The sequence below is a fragment of the Lacerta agilis genome, chromosome 1 (genome assembly GCF_009819535.1).
Source record: "Lacerta agilis isolate rLacAgi1 chromosome 1, rLacAgi1.pri, whole genome shotgun sequence".
Lineage (NCBI taxonomy): Eukaryota > Metazoa > Chordata > Lepidosauria > Squamata > Lacertidae > Lacerta > Lacerta agilis.
Genome location: NC_046312.1, coordinates 43,260,363 through 43,284,144, shown reverse-complemented (window position 1 = coordinate 43,284,144; position 23,782 = coordinate 43,260,363). Strand labels below are relative to the sequence as shown.

At 40.3% G+C, this 23,782-nt stretch overlaps 1 protein-coding gene across 4 annotated transcripts in view; it reads left to right on the top strand.

The window, feature by feature from the left end:
• The window catches only part of UBR1 (ubiquitin protein ligase E3 component n-recognin 1), a 74,636-nt gene that overhangs the window by 24,738 nt on the left and 26,116 nt on the right, over positions 1–23,782 (top strand). For 2 of the 4 annotated variants that reach the window (XM_033146129.1, XM_033146112.1), the window contains exons 4-24: positions 592–702; positions 1,008–1,138; positions 1,723–1,861; positions 3,184–3,246; positions 3,549–3,672; positions 4,533–4,640; positions 7,529–7,617; positions 8,663–8,761; positions 9,578–9,735; positions 10,695–10,794; positions 11,251–11,379; positions 12,674–12,854; positions 13,498–13,559; positions 14,261–14,371; positions 15,744–15,809; positions 15,912–16,013; positions 16,720–16,783; positions 18,167–18,291; positions 19,306–19,358; positions 20,545–20,647; positions 22,793–22,841. In XM_033146129.1, coding sequence (XP_033002020.1) covers positions 592–702; positions 1,008–1,138; positions 1,723–1,861; positions 3,184–3,246; positions 3,549–3,672; positions 4,533–4,640; positions 7,529–7,617; positions 8,663–8,761; positions 9,578–9,735; positions 10,695–10,794; positions 11,251–11,379; positions 12,674–12,854; positions 13,498–13,559; positions 14,261–14,371; positions 15,744–15,809; positions 15,912–16,013; positions 16,720–16,783; positions 18,167–18,291; positions 19,306–19,358; positions 20,545–20,647; positions 22,793–22,841 — 2,167 coding nt within the window. Of the gene's footprint in view, positions 1–591; positions 703–1,007; positions 1,139–1,719; positions 1,862–3,183; positions 3,247–3,548; positions 3,673–4,532; positions 4,641–7,528; positions 7,618–8,662; positions 8,762–9,577; positions 9,736–10,694; positions 10,795–11,250; positions 11,380–12,673; positions 12,855–13,497; positions 13,560–14,260; positions 14,372–15,743; positions 15,810–15,911; positions 16,014–16,719; positions 16,784–18,166; positions 18,292–19,305; positions 19,359–20,544; positions 20,648–22,792; positions 22,842–23,782 lie in introns of all 4 variants that reach the window. The other 2 variants (XM_033146121.1, XM_033146102.1) reach the window with 1 other exon arrangement.

The window sequence follows — 23,782 nt, the reverse complement described above, 5'->3', positions numbered from 1 at the left end:
GGAGATAGAGCACTCAAGCCTGAGGCTCGTTATTGCTTATACACATGATGCTAATACATAGTTGAGCATAGTGTTCTAAAAGGGCTTTGGGGGTAAATTTTTATTTTTATTTATTTATTTAATATTTATTTGTTTAATAAAATTTGTTTGACGGTGTAACAAAACCAACACCCAAAACCTCAAAGAGTTTTACAAAAAGGATAAAACAATACAGTCATTAGTAAAAAACAGCTATTTAAAACATTCAGATAATAAATAAAATCAGTGATAAGCAAAAGACTGATGAAAATACATGGAAACATTCTACGTATCCCAGTAGACTTGCTTGTTTTTAGCAGGTTTGAAAAGAGTACAATGAAGAGGCCTGCCTTACATCAGTAGGCAGGGAATTCCAAATTGTGGGAACTTCATTTCTTACAAATGTGGAACGAGTATTATGTGGCACCTGTAACAGTGCCAGTTCCACAGAATGAAGTGGTTGAGTGGGAATGTATGGGGGAAGGCTACCTCTCAGGTAAACTGATTCCAAATCATGTAGGGTTTTTTGTACTAATAGTAACACCTTGTATCTGATGTCCTTAATTGTTTCAGATGCACACTTCTACTGGAGGAGGTTTTTGTGATTGTGGAGATACAGAAGCATGGAAGACTGGACCGCTGTGTACAAATCATGAGCCTGGAGCAGCAGGAAACATGGAAGAGGTAACACACCTGCCTGTAATATATTGGAAAACAGATATTGTAAGACCTCACACTTCGTGATGTACTTTTTGCTGTTATGGGAGTGTATGTTAAAATGAGAGGCAGTATAAAAATATTTTTTAATAAATAAATAACCGCTCACTTATTTTCAGAGTGCTGCATTTAGTATGTATTTTTAAGCTTTTTATTAAATCCCCATTATTCAGATTATTGTAACAACAGTTGGAGGAAGAGTGTTCTTTGTGTTCAACAGATTAATATTGCACAGCATTTCCTAATTCATGTTGGCGTTTCCCACTCTGCAGAACGTGGAATGCCAGTTGAATGAAGAGCTAATAGCGCAAGCAAGAAAAATGTTCCCTTCAGTGATAAAATATATTGTAGATATGACTGTATGGGAGGAAGAGAAGGAGCTGCCTCCAGAGCTTATAACTAGGTAAGTGATGTGCTGGAGTTGGTGGCAAGTGTTTTAGTTACTTAGTAAGGAAAGCCAAAAGGACTAGTCAAACTAGTGAGAAGCATGACTGCATTTGAAAACAACAATGATAAGGCACAGGAAGGTAGGAAAGTTGATGGTCTGCTGGCATTATCTCTGATTATCTGCTGAATTATCTCTGACACTACCAAGGACCTTCTTGAACCATAATTCAATAATGTTAACACTACATGGGGAGGTGAACTCACATTGTGGATGGAGATTGAACGAAGAACTATTAAACAATATAGAAATAAGAGAGAAAGGTAAAACAAAGAATATTTTGAAGTCAACCTCAACCAAGGGGTAGATGAGAAAGTGGTCTGGGATGCAAGTAAGGCATTTCTTACTTCTGGATTAGTAGCTATTCTAATGTAAATAAGAACATTGCAGGTATGTAAATCAGAGCTTGATCAATTCCTCCAATTCGATTGCTTGTCCCTTTTTTACTTAATGTCTTACATTTGTTTTGTTGCCCAATATGTATGTTGGAATTTATTTTAGTATTCTCTTGTTAGAATGATATTTTGGTTTCCTCCCAGTAGAGAGAAGCTGGACAAATACTACTGTGTCCTTTTCAATGATGAACATCATTCTTATGACCATGTTATCTATAGCCTACAAAGAACTCTTGGCTGTGAGCTTGCAGAAGCCCAGATATATACTGCTGCTATAGATAAAGAGGTTGGTAGTGTGCACCATTCTTGTTACGAGTGTACCATATTGTAGCCCAGTTGAGAGAGAACCAGTTGTACTGTTGTGGTCCATAATTTGCTTCCATTACTTAGCAAGGAAAGCCAAAATGCTTCATAAGCGGTAGGTGAGAAAACAATAAGAGTTTTCAGCTAATACAGTCAAACCTTGGTTGTCGAATGTAATCCATTCTTGAAGACAGTTTGACTTCCAAAACGTTTGACAGCCAAGGCGCGGCTTCCGATTGGTTGCAAGAGCTTCTTTCATTCAAGCAGAAGCTGCATCGGACGTTCAAGTTCTGAGGAACGTTCGAAAACCGGAGCATTTACTTCTGGGTTTTCGGCATTCGGGAACCGAAACATTTGAAAACAGAGCCGTTCAGCAACCAAGGTTTGACTGTACCCTGTGGTTGTGGGTTTGCCACATTCCTGCCACCGTGTTCTGTAACAATTCTGTTTTGGAGATAAGGGATTATTTCCATGGAAGAGAAGAGAAAGAGGAACAGAATGTCACCATTTCCCAACAGTATTGGCATTGCACTGCCTCTTGGTGGAGCATGACAGCATTTCTCTCTCTCTGAAGCAATATCACTTGGTGTGCGATGTTGCTTGTGGCTCTCCATATTGTGATCCTACTTTTCCAGGCAATTATATGAAATATATTTTGAAAGGAGTGTCTTTTATCAAGGGAAATCTCAGCAGGAATATGTATATGTATGGCTGTGTCAACTATATCTATCTATATGTAGATTTGGGCAATGAATTCATGAGGGAAGGATTCATTGGGATGAATTGGGCCATACAGTAACACTCTTCAGGGTTAGGGCCTGTCTTGAGAGACATGAAGCTGCCTTACACTAAGCTAAGGCATCCCATTGGTTCATCTTGCTCAGAATTGTCTGCACTGTTTGGGGACAGCTCTCCTGGGTTTAAGGCAGGCGTCTTTTTCAACCCTACCTGGAAATGCCAGGAATTGAATCTGGGACCTTCTGCAAATGCTCTGACACTGAGCTACGGCCCTTACCCATCCATGGAAATTGAGCTACACACCACAACATTACAGCTGGGTCAGTACAAACAATATTCTAAATGCCCCCACGCCATAGGGTGCATCGTGTGGTAGGAAAGACTGTCCTTCCTTACATCAGTCTAGTGAAATCTACAAAGATAAAGAGTTGAAACCATGCAATATCATTAGCTGCTTATGAAACAGTTGAACATCCTTAGTTCAGTCTTGCCTTTGTTTACATAATGTTGTAAGATCAAGTTTTGCCATTACCTGACCTAAATATGTCACTTCTTCTAATTATTCAGGGCCGGAAGGCTGTTAAGGCAGGATCATATGCTGTTTGCCAGGAAGCAAAAGAAGAGATTAAGGTAACTTCCTGAAATGTGTCAAATATACCCAGCTAATACTGAATAATTGTTCTGTTCCTTCACAGATGCAAAGACTTCGAATCATTCTTGACCTTTTCAGATTTTTCTTATCCTACATCTTTTGTAACATTTAATCAATTAAGCTTCAGACACTGTGCCCCAACTGTTCCAGCTGTCCTCTCTTTTCCTTGTTTGGAAGTACAAATGGCATGGTAGAGAAGATGACAGGAAAAAAAGTAGGCAAGATCAAAGAATCGGTTAATATCCTCTCATTCTAATGTCATTTTTTTTTTATCTTCTAGAAACATTCGAACAATGTTTCTCAAGGTCCCCTAAATGTTAAGGTTCTTCATGTTGATATTATGGCTCACCAGAAATTTGCTCTGCGTCTTGGTTCCTGGTTAAACAAACTTATGAGCTACTCAAGTAAGCGTCTTAAATTGCTCTGTATCATAATCAAATGCCAAAACATTGACAAGAGAATTTGTTCCTTAGAGTATATGTAATTGGAGGACCAGTCTTTCTTAAATGGCCAAAGCTATTATTGATACTAAATATCATTTTTCATGTGCAAACATTTTATACTAAGGATTTGTGTCTTACAAAATGTCCAGATATAAAACTCACAGATGTGTTTGGGAAATATCCCCATTCACTTGAATTCAAGCCTCAATTTCCCTGTGTTTTTCTGGGGTAGCGGAAGTAATGCTATTCTGGTCTTCTTGTCCCTGGCTGTCCCAGAAATAAATATTCAGTTATATGGTGATGGATAGCTGGGGTATATTATTGTAGGCCATGTTCCTAATTATCAATTCATGTGCTCCTCATGGCTGCTTTTAATTCAGAATAAAAGTGGCTAGCATAAATACCATGAGTTTGCTTAAACTTATTTTAATATTATATTTTAAAATTGTTGTAACCTGCTCTGGGATCTTACGATGGAGGCAGGGTTGGAAATTGAATAAGTAGTCACAAGTTACTGGTATTGTTTGTTCAAAGCTGGTCCAGAATAACATCTCAAATATGCAAGGCAATAGCAGTTGTAGAAACTTTACACTCTTATTTCAAAAGAAATAATATTGATTGAAAGATAAACATGGCAATACAGGGTCAGTGATGAGGTTGGGTCACTGCAAATGTAAGGAATTTATTTCAGAATAGAGATACTATTCTGTTACATCTGAAAATTTATTGGCAAACGTTATTTTTTTCATCAAAAGAATACAACATTTAAGCAGGCCACAATCAGTCCAATAACCTATCCAAATTATGTTATTCTATCTTAGGTGACTTTCGTCAGATCTTTTGTCAAATATGTCTAAAAGAAGAAATTGATTCAGAGAAACCTTGTCTTATAAGCACATTGATGCTTTGGGATGCAAAACTTTACAAAGGTAAGTTGAATTGATGTTAATTGAGCTTCTTCACAATTAGCTGTCATGTATTAAACCTTCAGTGTCTGCCACTCGGTTTAAGATGAGTGATACTTTGATATTTGGAAAAAGTCTGACAGCTACTTTTTAAATTAAAAAAAAAAAGATTGATGCCCAGGCTTTCAAACAAATACGGTTTCCCAACTGGACTATACTTACGTATATTTGGCAATTGTGTATAGACATGTAAGCACTTACTGTTGTTATTACTCCGTTATTGACATAAACCAGTGTTTTTCAACCACTGTTCCGCGGCACACTAGTGTGCCGCGAGATGTTGCCTGGTGTGCCATGGGAAAAATTCCAGCCAGAATATCAGCTTTGTGTTCAGCCAAACAGACCCAGGTTGTGCACTGAATAAAGTATTTTATAATTTTTCATATTTCTGTTTACTTACTATTTCATAATAAAGTAATTATAAAATACTTTCTTTGTGTTTATTTGATTCCTGTTCAAGAGAATTACTTTATATATAGTCAATATAGGCACAGAGTTAATTTTTTTAACATTTTCTAATGGTGGTGTGCCTCGTGATTTTTTTCATAAAACAAGTGTGCCCTTGCCCAAAAAAGGTTGAAAAACACTGTCATAGATCACCACTATCAGCACTGAGCCTCTTGGGCTTGCTGATCAGAAAGTCAGCGGTTCGAATCCCCCCCGCGACAGAGTGAGCTCCCGTTGTTCTGTCCCAGCTCCTGCCAACCTGGCAGTTCGAAAGCACGCCAGTGCAAGTAGATAAATAGGTACTATTGTGGCAGGAAGGTAAATGGTGTCTCCGTGCGCTCTGGCTTCTGTCACGGTGTTCCGTTGCACCAGAAGCGGTTTTGTCATGCTGGCCACATGACCCAGAGATGTTGAAAGGTTGAAAAACACTGACATAAACATTGTATTTTGTAAAATGGAACAATGACCGCTCCCCACATTAAATGGGGGGCGACGTTTGCATGGTTGCGCGCAGCCCCCTGAATTCCTGGGTGACACCTGGTAGTTCGGCTGCCTGCACACTCCCCCAGAAGGGATACCTGGGGTTTCCGCCTACCAACTTAACTGTCCAGTCCCGCCTGGGGGGAGGCGTTGCCAAGGGATTGGCTAGGTAAGGGGAGGGACTACCCAGCCCACACAATCCAGAGTGTAGCTTACCTGAGAAGCAGCAGTCAGCTCCAGAGCTTCTCCCACCCTCCACTCCCTCAATTAACACTTACTTTACAGGTTAACCTTTTTTCCACAGGCATGCAGGTGCTGCTATGGCAAGGCTGCTGTTGAAGGGCTGGAAAGGAATTTCCCTGCATTGGCAGGTTTCGCCTTTCCCGTAGCAATTCGTCACAACTTGGGCGGTTTCAGGCCTTGGGCGGAATCCTTTAGTCATCTTCCTAAATGGGATTGTGCAAATGGTATTGCAAAAAATAAAAAATAAAAAAATAAAAGTGGTAAATTGACTTGGTTCAAATATCAGGTTCCCCCCTTGCAGTTTAAGTTTATAAAAGCTAAAGTGGTCTTTAAATTTTGTATATATGGAGGAAATTTGTCTGAAATTGTGTATAAAACCAATGGTTTGGAAGCATTGATTCCTTTTATCTGCAGATCATACAATTTTCATTTTAGAATAAGGAGATATTATTGCCACTGGAGTAGTAATAGGTCATACGAAACAGTTAAACTTGTGCAATATTGTTATTAAGTTCAGAATTTGCAAAGTGCATTGGAAATCTCACTTGCCATCACAACATTTATGAAGTGAATTATTTATTTTATTTAAAATAATTTATAATCCCCTTAATCTTTTTTAAATCTCTTAAGTGGTGTACAGTGTAAAAACATAAACAATATGATTACAACTTCCATTCCCATTGGGCTCAGACATTAGAACGAGCTATGGTTTTGCATTCCATCTGAACCTAAACCACGCCTCCTTCAGCATTCAGAACCATTGGAAGTAACTTTGAAGCATAATGAATGTTCCCCACATTAAATGGGGAGTGGCTTTTGCGTGTTCGCGCCCAGCCCCCTTGGATTCCAGAGCAGCTCCTGCCATTTTGGGCTGGCGTTGCCTTTCCCAGGCTGGATACCTGTGGTCTCCACCTACCTCAGCCAGAGTCCAATCCCGCCTGTGGGAAGCGTTGCCAGGGGGATTGGCCAGGTAAGGGGAAGGACCACCCAGCCCACACAATAGAAGGCGTAGCTTACCTGGGAAACGGGAGTCGGGCTCCAGAGCTTCTCCCACCCTCCACTCCCTCAATTAACTCTTAATTTTGCAGGTTAACCTCTTCTCCACAGGTATGCAGGCACTGCTATGTCAAGGCCGCTGTTGAAGGGCCTGAAAGGAATTTCCCTGCATTGGCAGGTTTCGCCTTTCCCGTAGCAAAACGTCACAACTTTGGCAGTTTCAGGCCTTGGGCGGAATCCTTTAGTCATCTTCCCAAATTGGGGGGGCGGGCGTGGGACGGTGACCCCACGTCCCCAATGCGGCGGCAATAACAGGGTTCCCCATTAAAGGGGTATTGGGAGAAGAGGTTGACATCGCTATCCCCCACCAGTGGCGGCAAACGGGGGGCGGGCTATCTGCTTGAACATATGTTCTCCAGAGCTAGCCCAATCCCCACACATTCTGGATAACCCTGCAGTTTCCCAGATCCCCGGCTAGGGGGCTGGGAAGGATAAACACCCAATGCCTGAGCCAAGGTCTCCCTACATCTGAATCTTAACCATAGCACATTGCCGTTTGTCATTATTCCGCTTGGAGGGGTCGCCTACGGTTTGGGGGACTCCGCTTGTCTGCGCAAAATATTCTTATAATTAGATATTCATTCTCTTTTTCTTATCTAGTAAACATGAACTGTTGAATTTTTCAGGAGCCAGGAAGATCTTGCATGAGCTAATCTTCAGCAGTTTTTTCATGGAAATGGAGTACAAAAAAAGGTTTGCCATGGAATTTGTTAAGGTAATTTATCTCTCCTGTTACTTTTCACCCTTATAATAGCAAGGTATGTTTTGCAAAGCCTTTTAAAAAGAAAGTATTGACTGCCGCTTGCCCAGTGGGGCAGAGCCACAGCAGTATCTTCATGGCAGCAGCATCACTGCCTCTCACTAGGAGGCAGAGGTGAGAGAGGGTGAGGCAAGGTGACTGGCAAAAACATCAAAGTGACTGTGCTGATACACCATGCAGCCCCAGCTTTGCCACTCCCTTGACCTCTGGCTATCTTGGCTGGGGCTGATGGGAGTTGGGCATCCAACAACTTTGTACTGTAAACTGCCCTGTGATCTTCGGATGAAGGGCAGCATATAAATTTAATAATTAATGACAGTGATAATGTTCTTAAACCCCTTGTTTACTTATTATTTATTTTAAGCATTTGTAAGTCACTTTTTTGGCACATGTTCAAAACTGGCAATAGAATAATAAACACACAGTAGAGATTAAATTCTTCATTAAATGAGTTCATTAAAGGTCCTCCCCAAAGAGAAAATTCAATGATGCTCAACGAGTGGGTGAGGTTCAGCGATCATTAACATCACTCAAAGTTGAATGGGGGGGGGGAGACTTTTACAACAAACTTCATCAAAGTCCTGAGGTAGAAACAGTGTTCATCTAAATGACTGCCATTTAATTACTCTGCTCAAAGCATCTACAGTACAGAGAAGATTTCCCCATTCTTTGGCCGATAAGATCACTCTGTTACCTTGTGACAAAGATGACTTGCCTATGCTGTACATTGAAAGTGTGGAAGTGTCCAACCGCCTGCTGCACTCTTGGAAGACACAAGCAGAACCATGCTGCCCAGTGGTCCAAACAGAGTCCTTCTTTGTCTTAAATTTTAAAAAGGAAAGAACATTAGTCCGTCACAGTTGGGTTGTCTGGTGAAATAGTGTGTGTTCCTGCTGGAAGGCAGGGATTTCACTTGCCGTATGCTCTCCTCATGATGCCTCTAGCCTTAAGTTCCTGCCAGGCAATCACCTTTTTTTGCATATTCTTCTCTTCTTCACAGCATTACAAAAAACTACAGAGCGAATACATCAGTGATGATCATGAAAGGCAAATTTCTGTGACAGCACTTTCAGTTCAGATGTTCACCGTTCCTACATTGGTACGTACAGCCAATCATCTGAGTATATAAAGAACATTTTGTATTGTGTTAATCTCAATACTTGTAGGTAACTTGGACACTGCAAGAAATTTTCCAAAGAAAGACTTGGTTGAATTCTGCTTAAGATACATTGCTTATTTGTATTCCTATCTGACTTGGTCTGGCATCATACAGTGGAAACAATAAACAATATGTGAGAAGAAGACTTGCAAATAACCTTTATAGTAGTTATGGGTTTGTTTTTTAAATAAGCAAACATATTTAATTTTGTTTCAGTCACTATAACCAAAGGGGCAACCATATCTCTATATTTTACTTTTTTCCTTTTGCCAAGAGCCTACAGTCAGCCTTCAGTACAGCATTATTATAGTTTGGATCCTATGAATCGCAAGCAGTGTCCTACTTACAAAACAAGGCCTTATTGCCCTCTCTTCTGTACTGAAGCCCACCCCAAAAGCCAAAGTTTTGGTGGTGTTATGACAATGTGTAATTATTTATATCATAAAATTTATATGCTGCTTGATGGTAGAAAAACACACACTCAAAGCAGTTTGCCTTGCTGGCAAATTTTATTTGCAAAGACAGATGACAGTGATATGATAAAATATGCTCTGTAACCCATCATCCCTGACCAAGCTGGCTGGGACTGGTGAGAGGCAGAGTCTAACAAATCCAGAGGGCCAGTGGTTCCCTGTGCCTACACTGTACATCTGTAGTACTGCGTACATAAAGCAGCAATACATCTGAAGGTTTTACCTTTTTTGAATAAAATAGAAAATGAAATAAAAACAACAGTTGTTATTGCTTCCCTCACAGGCCCGCCATCTCATTGAAGAGCAAAATGTAATCTCTGTCATAACAGAGACGCTGCTTGAAGAGCTCCCCAAATATCTGGATAAAAACGGCAAATTCAACTTCCAGGATTACAGCCAAGAGAAAATGGGTCGAGTATATGCAGTCATATATGACCTCAAGTAAGTGTTCTTGTTTGTGGAGATGAATAAGCGCTTCATTAGGCAATAATATTTGATTTATCCTACCTAGCTCTGAAGAAGTGTGCATGCACACGAAAGCTCATACCAAGAACAAACTTAGTTGGTCTCTAAGGTGCTACTGGAAGGATTTTTTTATTTTTTATTTTTTTTTATTTTGTTCTGACTATGGCAGACCAACACGGCTACCTACCTGTAACTGTGTCTGGGATAAGCATTTGCAAAACATGCCACATTAGAACTGAATCATATTGTGGATATGCAACTACAACCTTAGGCAAATTAATATAAATGAAGCATTGCCTGGTCAGACGTAGCCCACTATCTAGTGTCTCAACCAAAATTTAGAATCATGGTCAGAAATTAGATTGGCCATTTTGTCATTCTGGAAGCAATTACTGCCACAATTCACTGGCAGTGGAGGATAATAATTTATGTGTCTGTCATTACCACCATCAGGGCATACTTCCTTACTATATGTTGCAAACTGATCAATATCTATTAAAAAGCAATCTATCTCTTGTGTTGTGTTTTATGTCACCCTTTTCTGGGTAGACCTAGTGCAGACACAGTTGTGCAAGAGGATATCAGTGATCAAGGTCAGCTTGTTCTTCCACATTTCAGCCAGGCTGTCACTATTTCCAAGAGAGAGGAATCATAGAATCATAGGTTTGTAGAGTTGGAAGGGATCCCGAGGGTCATCTAGTCCAACCCCCTGCAATGCAGGAATCTCAACGCACAGTTCCCCATCCAGTTTGAATCCATTTTGGACCCTGCTTAGCTTTGCAAATGTGGTAGCCATTTTATTGCTGCACCAGTGGGTATTTCCTCAACGGAGTTTCAAAATCTTGCCCAGCCACATATGATTCCAGCCCCATATCCCAACTTAAAGCCTGCTTTGTCTAGAAAAGACTTCTGAAATTCAACTTTTTTTGCAACAGGTATATTTTAATCAGTAAGCCTACAGTGTGGACAGACAAACTGCGAGAGCAGTTTTTGGAAGGGTTCCGTTCTTTCCTGAAGATTCTTATCTGCATGCAGGTACAGTATATAATCTATGCATCTCTAATTTGCTATTTGTATGTGTGTGTGTTTGTATGACTACTGTATTATGAACCTGCCCATATGCCCAATACAATATTAATGTGCTGTCATAATATGATTCATAAGCATTCTTCTAAGATGTTTTAAAGAAAAGCGTTTTTTTCATGTGAGCATGAATTAACTTTTTTCAGCAGAGCTCTGGATATTACAAACACAATTACATATGTATATAATTTGGGATGCTATTAAAACACACACCATAACTGCTTAGAGTTTTCCTGTTGATTAAGGAGTAAATAAACCTTATTAATTAATTATCCACACTGTAGAAATATAAATGGCCTTGTTTTAGTTGGCGCTTCCTTCTGTTTGCTTAGAATCATGGTTTGAACATCTGTCTGATATAAGCCTCAGTTTAGTCACATGCTGTTTGGGGCGGGGGTTTCATTACAGGGCATGGAGGAAATAAAAAGGCAAGTTGGTCAGCACATTGAGGTGGATCCAGATTGGGAAGCAGCCATTGTCATCCAGATGCAACTGAAGATTATTCTCCTGATGTTTCAGGAGTGGTGTGCCTGCGACGTAAGCCTGTTTTCAATAAAATTGCAGCATTATCTGTAGAAACAAATACTTGTTTATGTAGCAGCCTGAAATCTTTGGAGGTGCCTTGTGAGCACACCACTCTCCATGACCTTGACAAACCTGGTGCTTCAACTATAACCCATGGATGTTTTTTTACCTTGAACTCTTAAAAGTTCACATAGCAAAATTTTGCTATGATAATTTTAATTGATTCTTACTCGGCAGGATCTGTGGAAGTACAGTGTTTGTATTTAGCAAAAAACGAAAGAAGATTTCCCTCCTAATTGAAGCTGGATGCGATACAGTTGGTCCATCCCATACAGAAGTGTTTGGTTCTGGGGGGTCTGCAAAATCACACAGTCAGGAACCCCTGGAACTTCCCTCCTGCAAGGTGGAGGGCTGTTTACCAGGCTGTGGAAAGGTCATAGGAGGTCCGGTAAGCAAGGTGGACCTTCCATACCAACCTCTGGGACACTTCCAGAGCCCTCACATCTCATTTGCAGAGGCTTGCAAGGAAGATGCCACCTTGCTTGCCGGACATTGGGAAGGCGGCTCTGGGAGCATCCCAGAGGCTGGTAAGCATGGATAAGCCACTGGGTGTGTGCAGGGGGTGTGTGAATAATAAATGGGGGGCAGGAAATGGCGCGTTTCCCCCATTTATTTATTTACCTACCAACCACCAACCCCACCCCTTGGTGTAAGGTTGCAATTGCATATGTAAAGTGAGCGCAAGTTCTGAGCCCGCTGTATATGATAAACACTGAATAGTGAGAAGATAGAGATTTCAGATTTGGCTGATGATCTGAATCTTTGCTAAGCTTCTTGTTTCAAAATCTGTTTTGAGAGTCTGCTACCTATTTTCACAATCCTCTATATAGAAAGCTGAAAAGTGGCTTCTGGAGATGCAGATCATTCATAAAGCTATGGAGCTGAAAACATGTGGTTAAGCAGCAAAGTATCTGAAAGTCATCTGGAAAAGACATTTCTCTTTTTAGATTTACGTGTGGTTGACCAGAATTGTGACAGAAGAAATGACTAGAAAGTTGTTCCTACGAGATGCAAATGAACAATCCATATTCTCATAGGATAATTTGTAACCAATTTCCTTAGGAGTTAGGTTTATTTTAAACGTATAGCAATACACAATTCCATTGCTGCTGATCAAAAATAAAATGCGTGACCCATATTAAAACAGAAATGAGACAGTATGATTTTTTTTTAGTACACTTAAATTGAAGTAGAAAAAATAAGGCTATATATTTAAATATAATTATAAAAATATTGTCCATTCTAGGAAGCACTGTTGGTGACTGCTTACAAGGAATGCCATGCAACAGTTTTGAGATGTAGTGCAAGTAATTATTCATGGGACAAGACAGTGATTCATTTATGTGGCCATACTTTGGAAAGCAAGCGCTTCAGGGTGTCTGCAGATCCTGTCAGCATACATCTACCATTGTCCAGGATGCTTGCCGGTGAGTGTCCTGTGCTCGCAGCTTGTGAGAATTGCAGTCAGTTCCTGCTCACATTTTGAGAAGGATTCTGAACCTGGAGGTTGTATTTAACTATCATGGATAGTAATAGCTACTGTTGGATCTCGCATGCGTGAATTTTTCAGATCATCTTTACAATCTAAGCACATAACACCATTTTGAATTCCTGTTCTTGTAAAGGGGAAAAAAATATTTTGCTGTTCTGAATCTACTTGCCAATCAGTTTGATTGGGTGACTGGCTTCTAATACAGCAGAGAGCCGAAAGTATCTCTTCACAGCATGTATAAATTTATTAGGGCTTGGCTCATATGACGTAGTAAGCCAAACGTATGACTTACCTGGACTGTGAAAATGTGCAGGCTCCCAGAGAGGATCTTGCAGCTGCATAGTTCTTCCTGAGTCCATTTTCTCCCACACTGCACTGAGCTAAGCCAAAGTTGGACTTAGCATGCTCTCTGAACCCAGGCTTGTGATTACGCTCTCTGGCCAATGTTGGTTCTTGGCTACAGATCATGGTTAGTGAGAAGAGAGCTTCATTATGAGCCCGTATTCAGACAACAAGCATGCAAATGCATATTGTAGCTTACAAATTGATACAAACATTACTGTTAATGTATTTCCTAGGTCTGCACATACAGTTGAGCAAAACAAATGTAATCTCCAGACTCCAAGAATTCATAACATCTGTAAGTATCTCCACTGGATACTCAATAGTATTTGAAAGTTCAGCCAGTATGAGAGTCATTGTGGTGTAGTGGTTAACTTGTTGGGTCTCCCTGATACATTTCCAGGCTCAATTCCCTACCCATTGATGAAGATCACTAAGTGAGCTTCAGCCAGCCATTCCCTCTAAACCTAACCTGCCTCAAAAAGTTATACTGAGGATAAAATGGGAAGGGGTAGAACCAGGTATAGCGTCTTGAGTTCCATAGAAAGAAGGTGGGATATAAATGTAGCAGAGAACTAATAAAGGATACAAATAAGCTCTTAATGGCAGGAGGTCCTAAGCTGCAGTACCCTGCTGTGGGTAGTTATTGGCTGCTAAATATAAATAATTATTCTGCAAAGAAAGATTGATGCTGTTTCTCATCAATAATTGACAATCCAGAATCATTACTCATCTTCCTTAAGGAAGGATATAGGTCTGTAGTGGCTGAACACTGAATGAATACTGACTTGACTTGGCTGAAACCACACAGTACAGTGTTAGAGACTAGCATAATAATGTGCAATTAAATTCTGCCTCTAACCTTCTGTTGTATTTTTCTTTTAACGATAGCAGAGAGACACCCCCCCAACCTTTTTACTAACTTATCTGTAGTGATTGATTTCCTTATGCAAATGCCAATTGTTTTAACAAAATTACTTTAAAAAAAAAAACCTTTAGGAAGAATTCCAGGTGCAGATGCTGGTCGAATATCCTTTGCGCTGTCTTGTATTGGTTGCTCAGGTTGCTGCAGAAATGTGGAGAAGGAATGGGCTGTCTCTGATAAGCCAGGTACCAAACCAAATTTCACTACAAATATATTCTCGCATGTAGTGCTATATATCCCACAGAGGTTAAGTTGCCAATAGAAGTATTGCAAGCAAATTAGTGGACAAAAACTTACCCCAAGGCTTATTCAGTAGGTAGAAAGGGTACAGTAGGTACATTGGGCCAGTCACCAACTCTGAATAGAGTTGTTTTGAGAGTACAAGCAGGGGATTATGTGTGCTGCTTTGAGTTCCTTGGAGGAAGGACAGGATAAAAATCTGAAAGATAGTACTGTAGATCTTATATTTTTCTGTCCCTAAAGTACAAGACAGAAACTTTAAAATCAAGGTATGTAAGCCTCGAACAAGGGCTTTCCAGAGAGCTCTAATTTTGTATACATAAGATTATTTTCACTGGGTATCATGTAACAATGAAGGTTCAGATACTTGATCCTAAAATTTGTGGTACAAAGCCCATGTAATGCCCATTAGCTATAATAAAATAAAAATAAAATCTGTCTAGTACTAAGTCCAGGTAAAGTGGTTAATGGAAGAAATAGATAGAAATAATCAAACCTGATTTTGTTAGTTAGTAATGTATGAATGCAGTCTATCCTATCCTATCCTATCCTATGTTCTTAGATACAATTAATGAGTGTAAGTGTGGGAAACTATTTTGTGACAAATGCACAACTTTAAGGAAAGGCATGTGGATTGTGTCCAACAAACAAGAAGTAAATAGAAAGGCATGAGGTAGATATAAAGTTATATTCTGAAATTACAATAAATATATACGGTATGCTGATGTTTAATCCTTCTGTTGGCCATGTTTCCATGTAACGCTAACCACTAAAACTTAGTTCACAATTCTGAACTGAAAATGGAAGCAGCCTCTGTCACTAAATGTTAATGTTTCCTCAAAATGTTTTTTTAAGTTGTGATTATGAGCTTAAATAATCAAATGCTTGAATCCAAAGGAGTCCTGGTAGAAAGGGACTCAGTGAAACGAGACGTCCTGCCTGATTTTGGGTGATTCCTCTCATTCCTCTGGCAGTTTCCAGAAAATCTCTCTTGGGAGTTGAAGGGTGATCCTGAATGGTGGGGGCTGTAATTCAAGAGGAAATAAGGGATCTCCTAAAATTAAGAAAAGGCATCTTCTTTCAGTGAGGAGTTGGAGAAGGGAGTCACCTTTTGGCCACCTTCTGCTAGTCTTTCTATGGATTGAAGCAAGAGGTTTTGCCCTATGCAGTTTCAGAAATGTGCTAGCTGAAAACTTTTTATAGCAAAGTTAAGGGTAGGAAGGAGTAGTGTTTTGCTGAACTGAATGCCTTTGCCAAAGAGGACGGCTTTGTATATGAAGCTTTATATACTTTTTAAAAGGTTTTATTTTCTTTCAGATGTTTTATTATCAGGATGTTAAATGTCGAGAAGAAATGTATGATAAGGATATAATTTTCCTTCAGGTGAGTATGTTTGCAATTTCTTTTGTCTTATAGTAACAGTGTGTTGTGTGTTGCCTACATTCTCTATTCTCTAATGCAATTGAATGTGTCTATTTCTGATAGATTGGGGCATCACTTATGGATCCAAACAGTTTCCTCTTGCTTGTACTCCAACGATATGAACTGCTTGATGCCTTTAAGAGAATTGTGCCAACCAAAGACCAGGTACAGAGCTCTATGCTGTTAATTTTCACCATTGAAATCATCAGCATGTGGAAACTCACTGTTTCTATCTCCTTCAATGAAATTGCAGTATTTTGCTAAAAACAGTAATTTCCGCTGAAGAGACTTTCTTAAATCGCATAGACTTTCTATACCATTAATTGTTGCAGCTTTACAACTTAAAAATGGAACTTATCTCTTCCCTTCCCTTCTTTAGATTATTCCCATCCAGCTTGTAGGCTTAATTTTCTGACATGAGTGCTGGTGGGGGAACTTTTAAATTCTGGGTGGAATCCAGTTGCTGCCCTTCTGGTCATGGAAGGACCTTTGACCCATCCGATGTATTCACAAACAGGAGAGGGATTCTTGGCAGTTTGCCCTTTCTGCTGCTTCCCTGCTCTGTAGGTTTCCCTAACACTCTGGAGCTGATTTTTGGGTTGCAGTTGGGGCTGCAGTGGGAAGCAGGAATTGGCAAAAAATGCCTCCCTACTTTTCCTGTTTGCAGAGACATGTGCTGCATCAAAAGCCCTTCTGTGAATTCAAGGGCACCAACTAGTTTCCACCCTCTATTTTTCCAGTTATTTGTCTGTTCATAAAGCTTTGGGTCAGCTTAATATGTTTTCAAGTGCTTCAGAAAACCTCAGGCTTCAGTATTTCACATAATTATATTTTCCAAGAACTTAATTTGTGCTTTCTTGAAATATTACAGGATTTGAATAAGCAGTGTAACACATTAATAGAAGAGATGCTTCAGGTTCTTATCTACGTGGTGGGTAAGGAAATTTTTTTTTTTAAATAAAAGATGGAGGTTGTTTAGAATATGTAATAGGTTCTCCAGTAATGGAAACTTTAATATCTGAAACCATCACACTTAACACAAATGTGTTAGGTGGCATATTAATTACATATCTAATCTGGGTTAATTATGAGCCATCTTTTAATGTTGTTCCTTTTTTTCCTTCCTCCACCATCAGCTGGTTCTTTAGGCCCTTAAAAGGGTTTATTTCCTTTGCAGCCATATGTAGATTTACCTTCAGCTATTCAGTGTGGTTATGTATCTTCAAGGAATAGCCTAGCTGTGGTGTATGCACAGGCAGCTCATTGAATAGGCTGCACATGCCATTGTGAAAAGTTGGGTTTCCAGTGGCTGTTGATGGTTGTGGCAGCACTGCACTTCTTTAAACAGTACATGTGAATACTGTATACATGGGCTTCTGGAAGTGGCTGGTTGAAAACAATGGCAGACAGTGCATTTGTGTAGCGAATGAAAAGTATTTTTTTTCAATAAAACCTGAAAATCATGTGTACAGATACGATTGTGGTTAGGTGGGGTGCACTGTACTAAATGCCTCTTTGAGTAATACATTTTTTAATATTGATCAGTGCTGGGGTTTCAAAACTAGCTTGGACAGAAGGCTGTTATCCTTCTGAAAAATCAAGAAGGAATGGAAGGAAAATTAACCGTAGGACTATTAGAAGCAACAGGAAATAGAGAGAAGACTGCAAAAATGCAAAACAAAAAAACCCCACAAAAATAAAAACAGCTGGCTCATTTTCAATCTAAGGGATAGGCTGTGCTTTGAAAGGGGCTTTTGAAGACTCCTGATGTGAAAAAGGTGATTTGGCCCATGAGGGTACGTGGGGAAATGATCTGTCCTACTGGCTAGATCCAGTTCCCCACCCATGGGATAGAACGGTTGGGGAACCTCCAGCCCATGGACCAAATGCTTCCAGGCCTCTTTGTCTTATCCTCAGGCTTCTCTCCATCCCATGATCATTGGCTCTGCTTCTCTTCGCTCCTCCCAAGTGCTTTTCCTGGCTGAAATGTATTCTTGAACTGTGATGATATATTTTGCTTGCTTGGATGGAGAGAGGGTTGGGGTGTGTGTGTGTGTGTGTGCGCGCGCATATATGTATGTATGTGTAGGAGCCCCCAGATTTTGTATGACTATAACCTCACTTTAGTATTCTCGGCTTCCTTATCTAACATATAATATATTCAGCCCTGCCCATGCATCCCCTTGCAGCGCTCCATGCCACTTTCAATGAATTTTTAGTCTAGGAGTCATCATCTTTACAGTTTGATCTCTTGCATACATGAAAATGTATTCCACTGTGTATATGTGAGATTACTTTTTCCTTCTTTTTGCTTCCAGGAGAAAGATATGTGCCAGGAGTCAGTAATGTGACAAAAGATGATGTCACTATGCGAGAAATTATTCATCTGCTTTGTATTGAACCAATGGCTCACAGTGCTATTGCAAAATCTTTGCCCAAGGATGTGAGTGATTTCTTCCTTTGATTCCTATTAATCTAGAAAGGTTCACAGATTGCTTAATCACAGAGCTCCTTAGGGGTGTGTATGATAAAATTATCAATGAAACACAACTCAAGTTCCTCCTGTACTTGATGTTTCCTCTATCTTGTGTTCCTCTTTCAGCAGAAATGTTTAACATCCTTTTCTTAGACAATCCAGACTCCTTGTAGCACAAGAGTACCCTTTCTCTTTTGCTTGGGTGGGTGGGTGTGCAGGCATTTAAAACAATATACAACAATGGATTTTAAGTTTAAAAATGCGGTAGGCATATAAACACATAAAAACTTTAAAATAGACTACCATAGAGAAATGACCCAGAGTCGCCTGTGGATCCGAGTTTGGAAATTTTCTTAACAAACTAGATTGAAACGGGGGATGATCTGCGCCTACATATCTGTGCACAGAATCTGGAGACCATCCGGGTCGTCTTGTGATCTTTGCCTAACAGGAGAAGATCAAATTTTTGCTTTATGGGTAGGTCAGCAAGCCTCACTAGCAGGGGGTCAGCGTTTCTCTATGTGCCTCATCGTAAAAGGGACATCTAAAAAATATGTGTTCGGGGCTTCCCATATCCCCCAATGGACAGGCGCAAATTCTCTGGTCATATGGGACTTTTTTAAAGGATACTTCCAAGACCGGCAGGGGCAGAGCCGAGCTTCTGGCAAGTGTAAAAGCCCTTCTTGCATTTTATGATACAAGAAAAAAAGAGATGGCCTTCATAATAACATTTCAATTTTGAAAATTTTGATTGTATTTAATAACAATCTGCTTCACAGCTCCCCTTGCCCTTGCTCTCATTTGAATTTTTGCTCCATTAATAGCATGATGATAAATGCCTACATGCGGTTTTATCTGGATATCTGTAGATGTTTATCAGCTACTGATTCTTAGGCAGCTTGATTTGCTTTTAAGTTACTGTTTTTCACCACATATACTTTGTTCTTACTACTTTAGCATATCAAATGTTTTTTTTAACAGGAAAACAATGAGACTGGTTTGGAGAAGGTCATCCACAAAGTGGCCATATTCAAGTAAGTTCTTGTTCCTTTTAAATCAGTAGTTAAAGCATAGTGATAGCATATTATTATTATTATTATTATTATTACTATTATTATATAATATATAATATATAATAATATATTATTATTATTAATATATTATTATTATTATATTATTATTATTATATATTATTATATTAATTAAAATTGTATACCACCCTTCATCCGAAAATCACAGGGCAGCTCACAACAGAAAAAATACAAAATGAGAACACAAAATGCATACAGTGGTATCTTGGTTCCCGAATGGCTTAGTTGCTGAACAAATCGGCTTCCAAACGCCTCAAACCTGAAAGTAAGTGTTCCGGTTTGCGAACGTTTTTCAGAAGCTGAGCATGTGTTTTAGCTGTCAGCATTGTTTCTGGGGCCATTCAGCCAATCAGAAGCCATGCCTTGGTTTTGCGGACGTTTTGGAAGTCAAACAAACTCCCAGAATGGATTGAGTTCAAGAACCAAGGTACCACTGTACTAAAACGAAAACAAACCCAATAGTCCACTTCCCACAAACACATTTGAAAGGAATAGAATGTTAATCAGCTAAATGCCTGGTTGAAGAGGAACATTCTCATGTGTTTGCCACACGTAAAGAAGCCAGTCATTTGAAATATATATGCTTTCAGGGTTTTACAGAAAGAATTAAAAAATATGTTGAAGCAGTGATCCATTTACTCTGATTCCAAAAGCATTTGCTATGTTTCAGTAGTGGTTTTTCATGTTGGTTTACCTTGAGAGGGGAGGGTTTTACAAATCAGCTTGTCAAAGAACTGTGTGTCTGCGGAAGGAACTTGCATGTTGCAGAGGATTCTGTGGCCTGTTCCAAGGAACACCCTAGGTTAAATTGGCTAGATGCCACTGTGCTGTTCTGTACACACTCAGTGTGTCCTTCAAAATTCCTAACATGTCCTGTGGGTTTGAATTGTGAGGATATTCAGGATAGAGGCAGCATGCCTTTGAGTAATGGTTGCTATTGCCCTCATTCCTTGCTTACTCATTTCTCTTAGGCATCTAGTTAGCCACTATGGGAAGCAGGAGGCTGGACAAGATAGGCCCTTGGTTGGAGTCAGCAGGATTCTTTGTATGTTGTGTGTATGAAATCACTGTGTTCTCCTTAATGCTTTGCTGAAAATAATTGCATCATTTGTCTGCTTTTCAAATAAAGGAAACCAGGCGTATCAGGCCATGGAGTCTATGAACTGAAGGAAGAATGCCGCAGAGAGTACAATATATTCTTTTACCATTACACCAAAACACAGCGCAGCAAGGTGAGGAAAGAATGATGTGACACTCGCAACCTTCCCACCAAGTGGGGAAGTTACCATGTTGCTTGCATGCCTGTCGCAAACATATCTGTTTATGTCCCTTAAGATCAAATCGCCTAGTACTCAGAGGTCCCTGCCCCCTGGAGTATTATCCATAGTGCTGAACCCCTAGAGGACAGGAAGACAGACAAACCACTTTCCAAAATACATAGTAGATTGCAAGTGACTGTGGATAGCAGCCAATTATTAGTGTGATTATATCTTTTGAAGATATAATCAATATTAATCTAGGAACCAGGAGTTTGCATATGGGGTCTCAGACCCAGGTTTCCTTCCTTTCCCCCTATTAAAATTTTTTGTTTTTACTTTGGTTATAGGGCATCTGGGTACATTACAAACAGGCCCGTCTCATCCATTGGGGCTGGTGGCGCGGCGCACCAGGGCACAATGGCCTGGAGGGTGCCTCCGCCCTCCAGCCCCGCTGGCAGCGCCTGCCGGCAGTGCCCTCCGACTCTGGCTGCCCAGCAGAACACAGGAGCGCAAGCCGGCCGGCCGCACCGCACCCTCCGGCTGCTCGCGGAGCGCGAGCTGCCGGGCTGCGCCGCGCCATCCGGCTGCCCGGCGCAGCGCGGGAGCGCAAGCCAGCCGCCCTCTCCTCCCGTCCCGGAAGCGCTGGAAGGGTGCGCAGAGCCCCGCACCACTCCAGCGCCACACCCCTCATCCCCCGCTCGCCCACCCCCCCTCCCAAGGGGCGGCAAGCGCGGGAGGGAGGCGGCGGAGAGGCGGCATGGTGGGGGCGCCGGAGGGATAGCCGCACCAGGGCGGCCGATCTCCTTAAGACGGCCCTGATTACAAAGCACTGTGCTATGTCAATTTGCATAGAGGCACTTGTTTTAGTTTTAATGTACATATGCAGCATTTCTTGCCAGTAGATTGTGGATGGAGCAGAGGACTCAAGCCACATATAGTGTACTGGGCTCAGAAAATCCTGTTGGCTTAGAGATCCCTGATACCCAGAATTTGTTTTCCCCCCTCTGAAAGCCAGACTAAATTTGCAGCTATACATTTTTATGCATATTTATGTCATGGGCCTGTACCCTGAGTCTTTTAAGATGAGGGTATAAATTGTGGAGGATAAGAAAAATCCTGCTTGACTCACGGGTCTCTTTTACTCATTTTTGTTTATTTCCCCCCTGTATCATTCTTGTTCAAGGAATAACTAATTGCGTATATATTTCATTGTTTTAGATTAATTCATATTTATTGAGTCTAGATTGACTTTGATGCGCCACATGGTTTCTCAAGATTTCATGTTCTTCTTATGTATTTAATATCTAGAGTGCAGAGGTCTTAATGAATTCATTCATTACATAGTAGAATAAGGTATTTTTCCAAGTGAAAATTACACATTTACAGAACTTTGAAACAATGCTGCTAAAAACCTTTTGTTTCCTTTCTAGTTAAGGGTCAGATTAAATTTAGTAAAGCATCTTTTTGGAATCCTATTGGCATCCTGTAGCTCAGCATAAAGGCTGACACTCAGAATTTCCTCACCCTTGCACTATTTCACTAATTTTGTTAGCTTAAACGTGTGAGTGAGCATCTGCCTGCCTGTACTGCAAAGAAAAAGATTTAGTTTATGCTCTTAGATGGATACAAAAAGGAAAGGGGAGCAATTGCTTTATTCAAGCAATTGCTTTATTCCCAGTGCCTCTTTAGAAGAGAAGAAAAAGAAGAATTTGGATTTGATATCCTGCTTTATCACTACCCAAAGGAGTCTCAAAGCGGCTAACATTCTCCTTTCCCTTCCTCCCCCACAACAAACACTCTGTGAGGTGAGTGGGGCTGAGAGACTTCAAAGAAGTGTGACTAACCAAAGGTCACCCAGCAGCTGCATGTGGAGGAGCGGAGACGTGAACCTGGTTCTCCAGATTACAAGTCTACCGCTGTTAACCACTACACCACACTGGCTCCTTTAACAAGTGTGTCCTATTCTCTAGGTTCTCTTTTTTTGTGCCTTCAGAGAATTCCTAATACTTGGTTGTTAATTGCTTTTGATGGAATCTAATCTAAACTCTTTGTCTACACATTCAGTCAAAAAAAACCTTGTTGGTATCTTGAGAATAAACAAGTTGACTCTTCTTACAGGCTGAGCATATGGAAAAGAAAAGAAGAGTGCAAGAAAACAGAGATGAAGGTAAAAAGTTGGAACAATGAATGAAATAAGTGCAAGGAAGTAATGGTGAAGTGTTTTTTAAAAAAACAAACAGCTTTGATCCAGATATGATTCATCCTCATTCCTCGTAAAGATCAGAGAATGTAAACATATTACAGATTGCCAAGTCATTTATTTGAAAACGTACAGTATATGGTGACTTCCATTGAGAGAACAAATTGCACTTTGTGCCACTTTTGTGTGCTACTGTTTTGATGGAGAAACTAATTACATCTGCTTTAGAGGTTGGGATCATCTATCCGCTTTCGTCACAGTTAGGACTGCTTCTTAAGATTGGCTTGACTGTTGCTGCGGTATTGGCAATGCGCCCTAGGCTGTAAGATTGCATATAGATATTCTTCATCAGTACTAATGTCCCACTCTAGCATGGGGGAGGTGGAGACCCTTCCTGCACTCTTGTCCACTGCTACAAATGTGGGTCAGAGCCATTTCTGTTTACCTTATCTCACTTATTCATGCTTCAGCTCTTAAGTTATTACTTGGTCCCTGTAGTTTTTCTTTACAAATATTGTGATTTGCCTAGAGGAGCTGATGTGTAGTGCTACGTTAAACAATAACATACAGGTACAAGTTTACATGAATGCCAATCAGTTACTCTAAGGTTATACTGAAATGCCCTGTGATTTACAGTAGTACAAAACATTTTAAATCAAAAAATGGCGTTAAACGGTATCAGTGTGCTTAGGAAAATGCTGTTACTTTGTAGTTGGCATGTTCAGATGTAAACGTTTCCAACTGACCAATTACATTTGGAGAGCCCATTGCTCAGTGCTAGAACACATGCTTTGCATCCATTAGGTCCCAGATTCAGTCCCCAAGCATTGCCACTTAAAGAGTTCTCTGAGCAGTTAAGTAGGGAAATTCTGCCTCAAACATTGGAGAGAGAGGCAATACTGAACCCA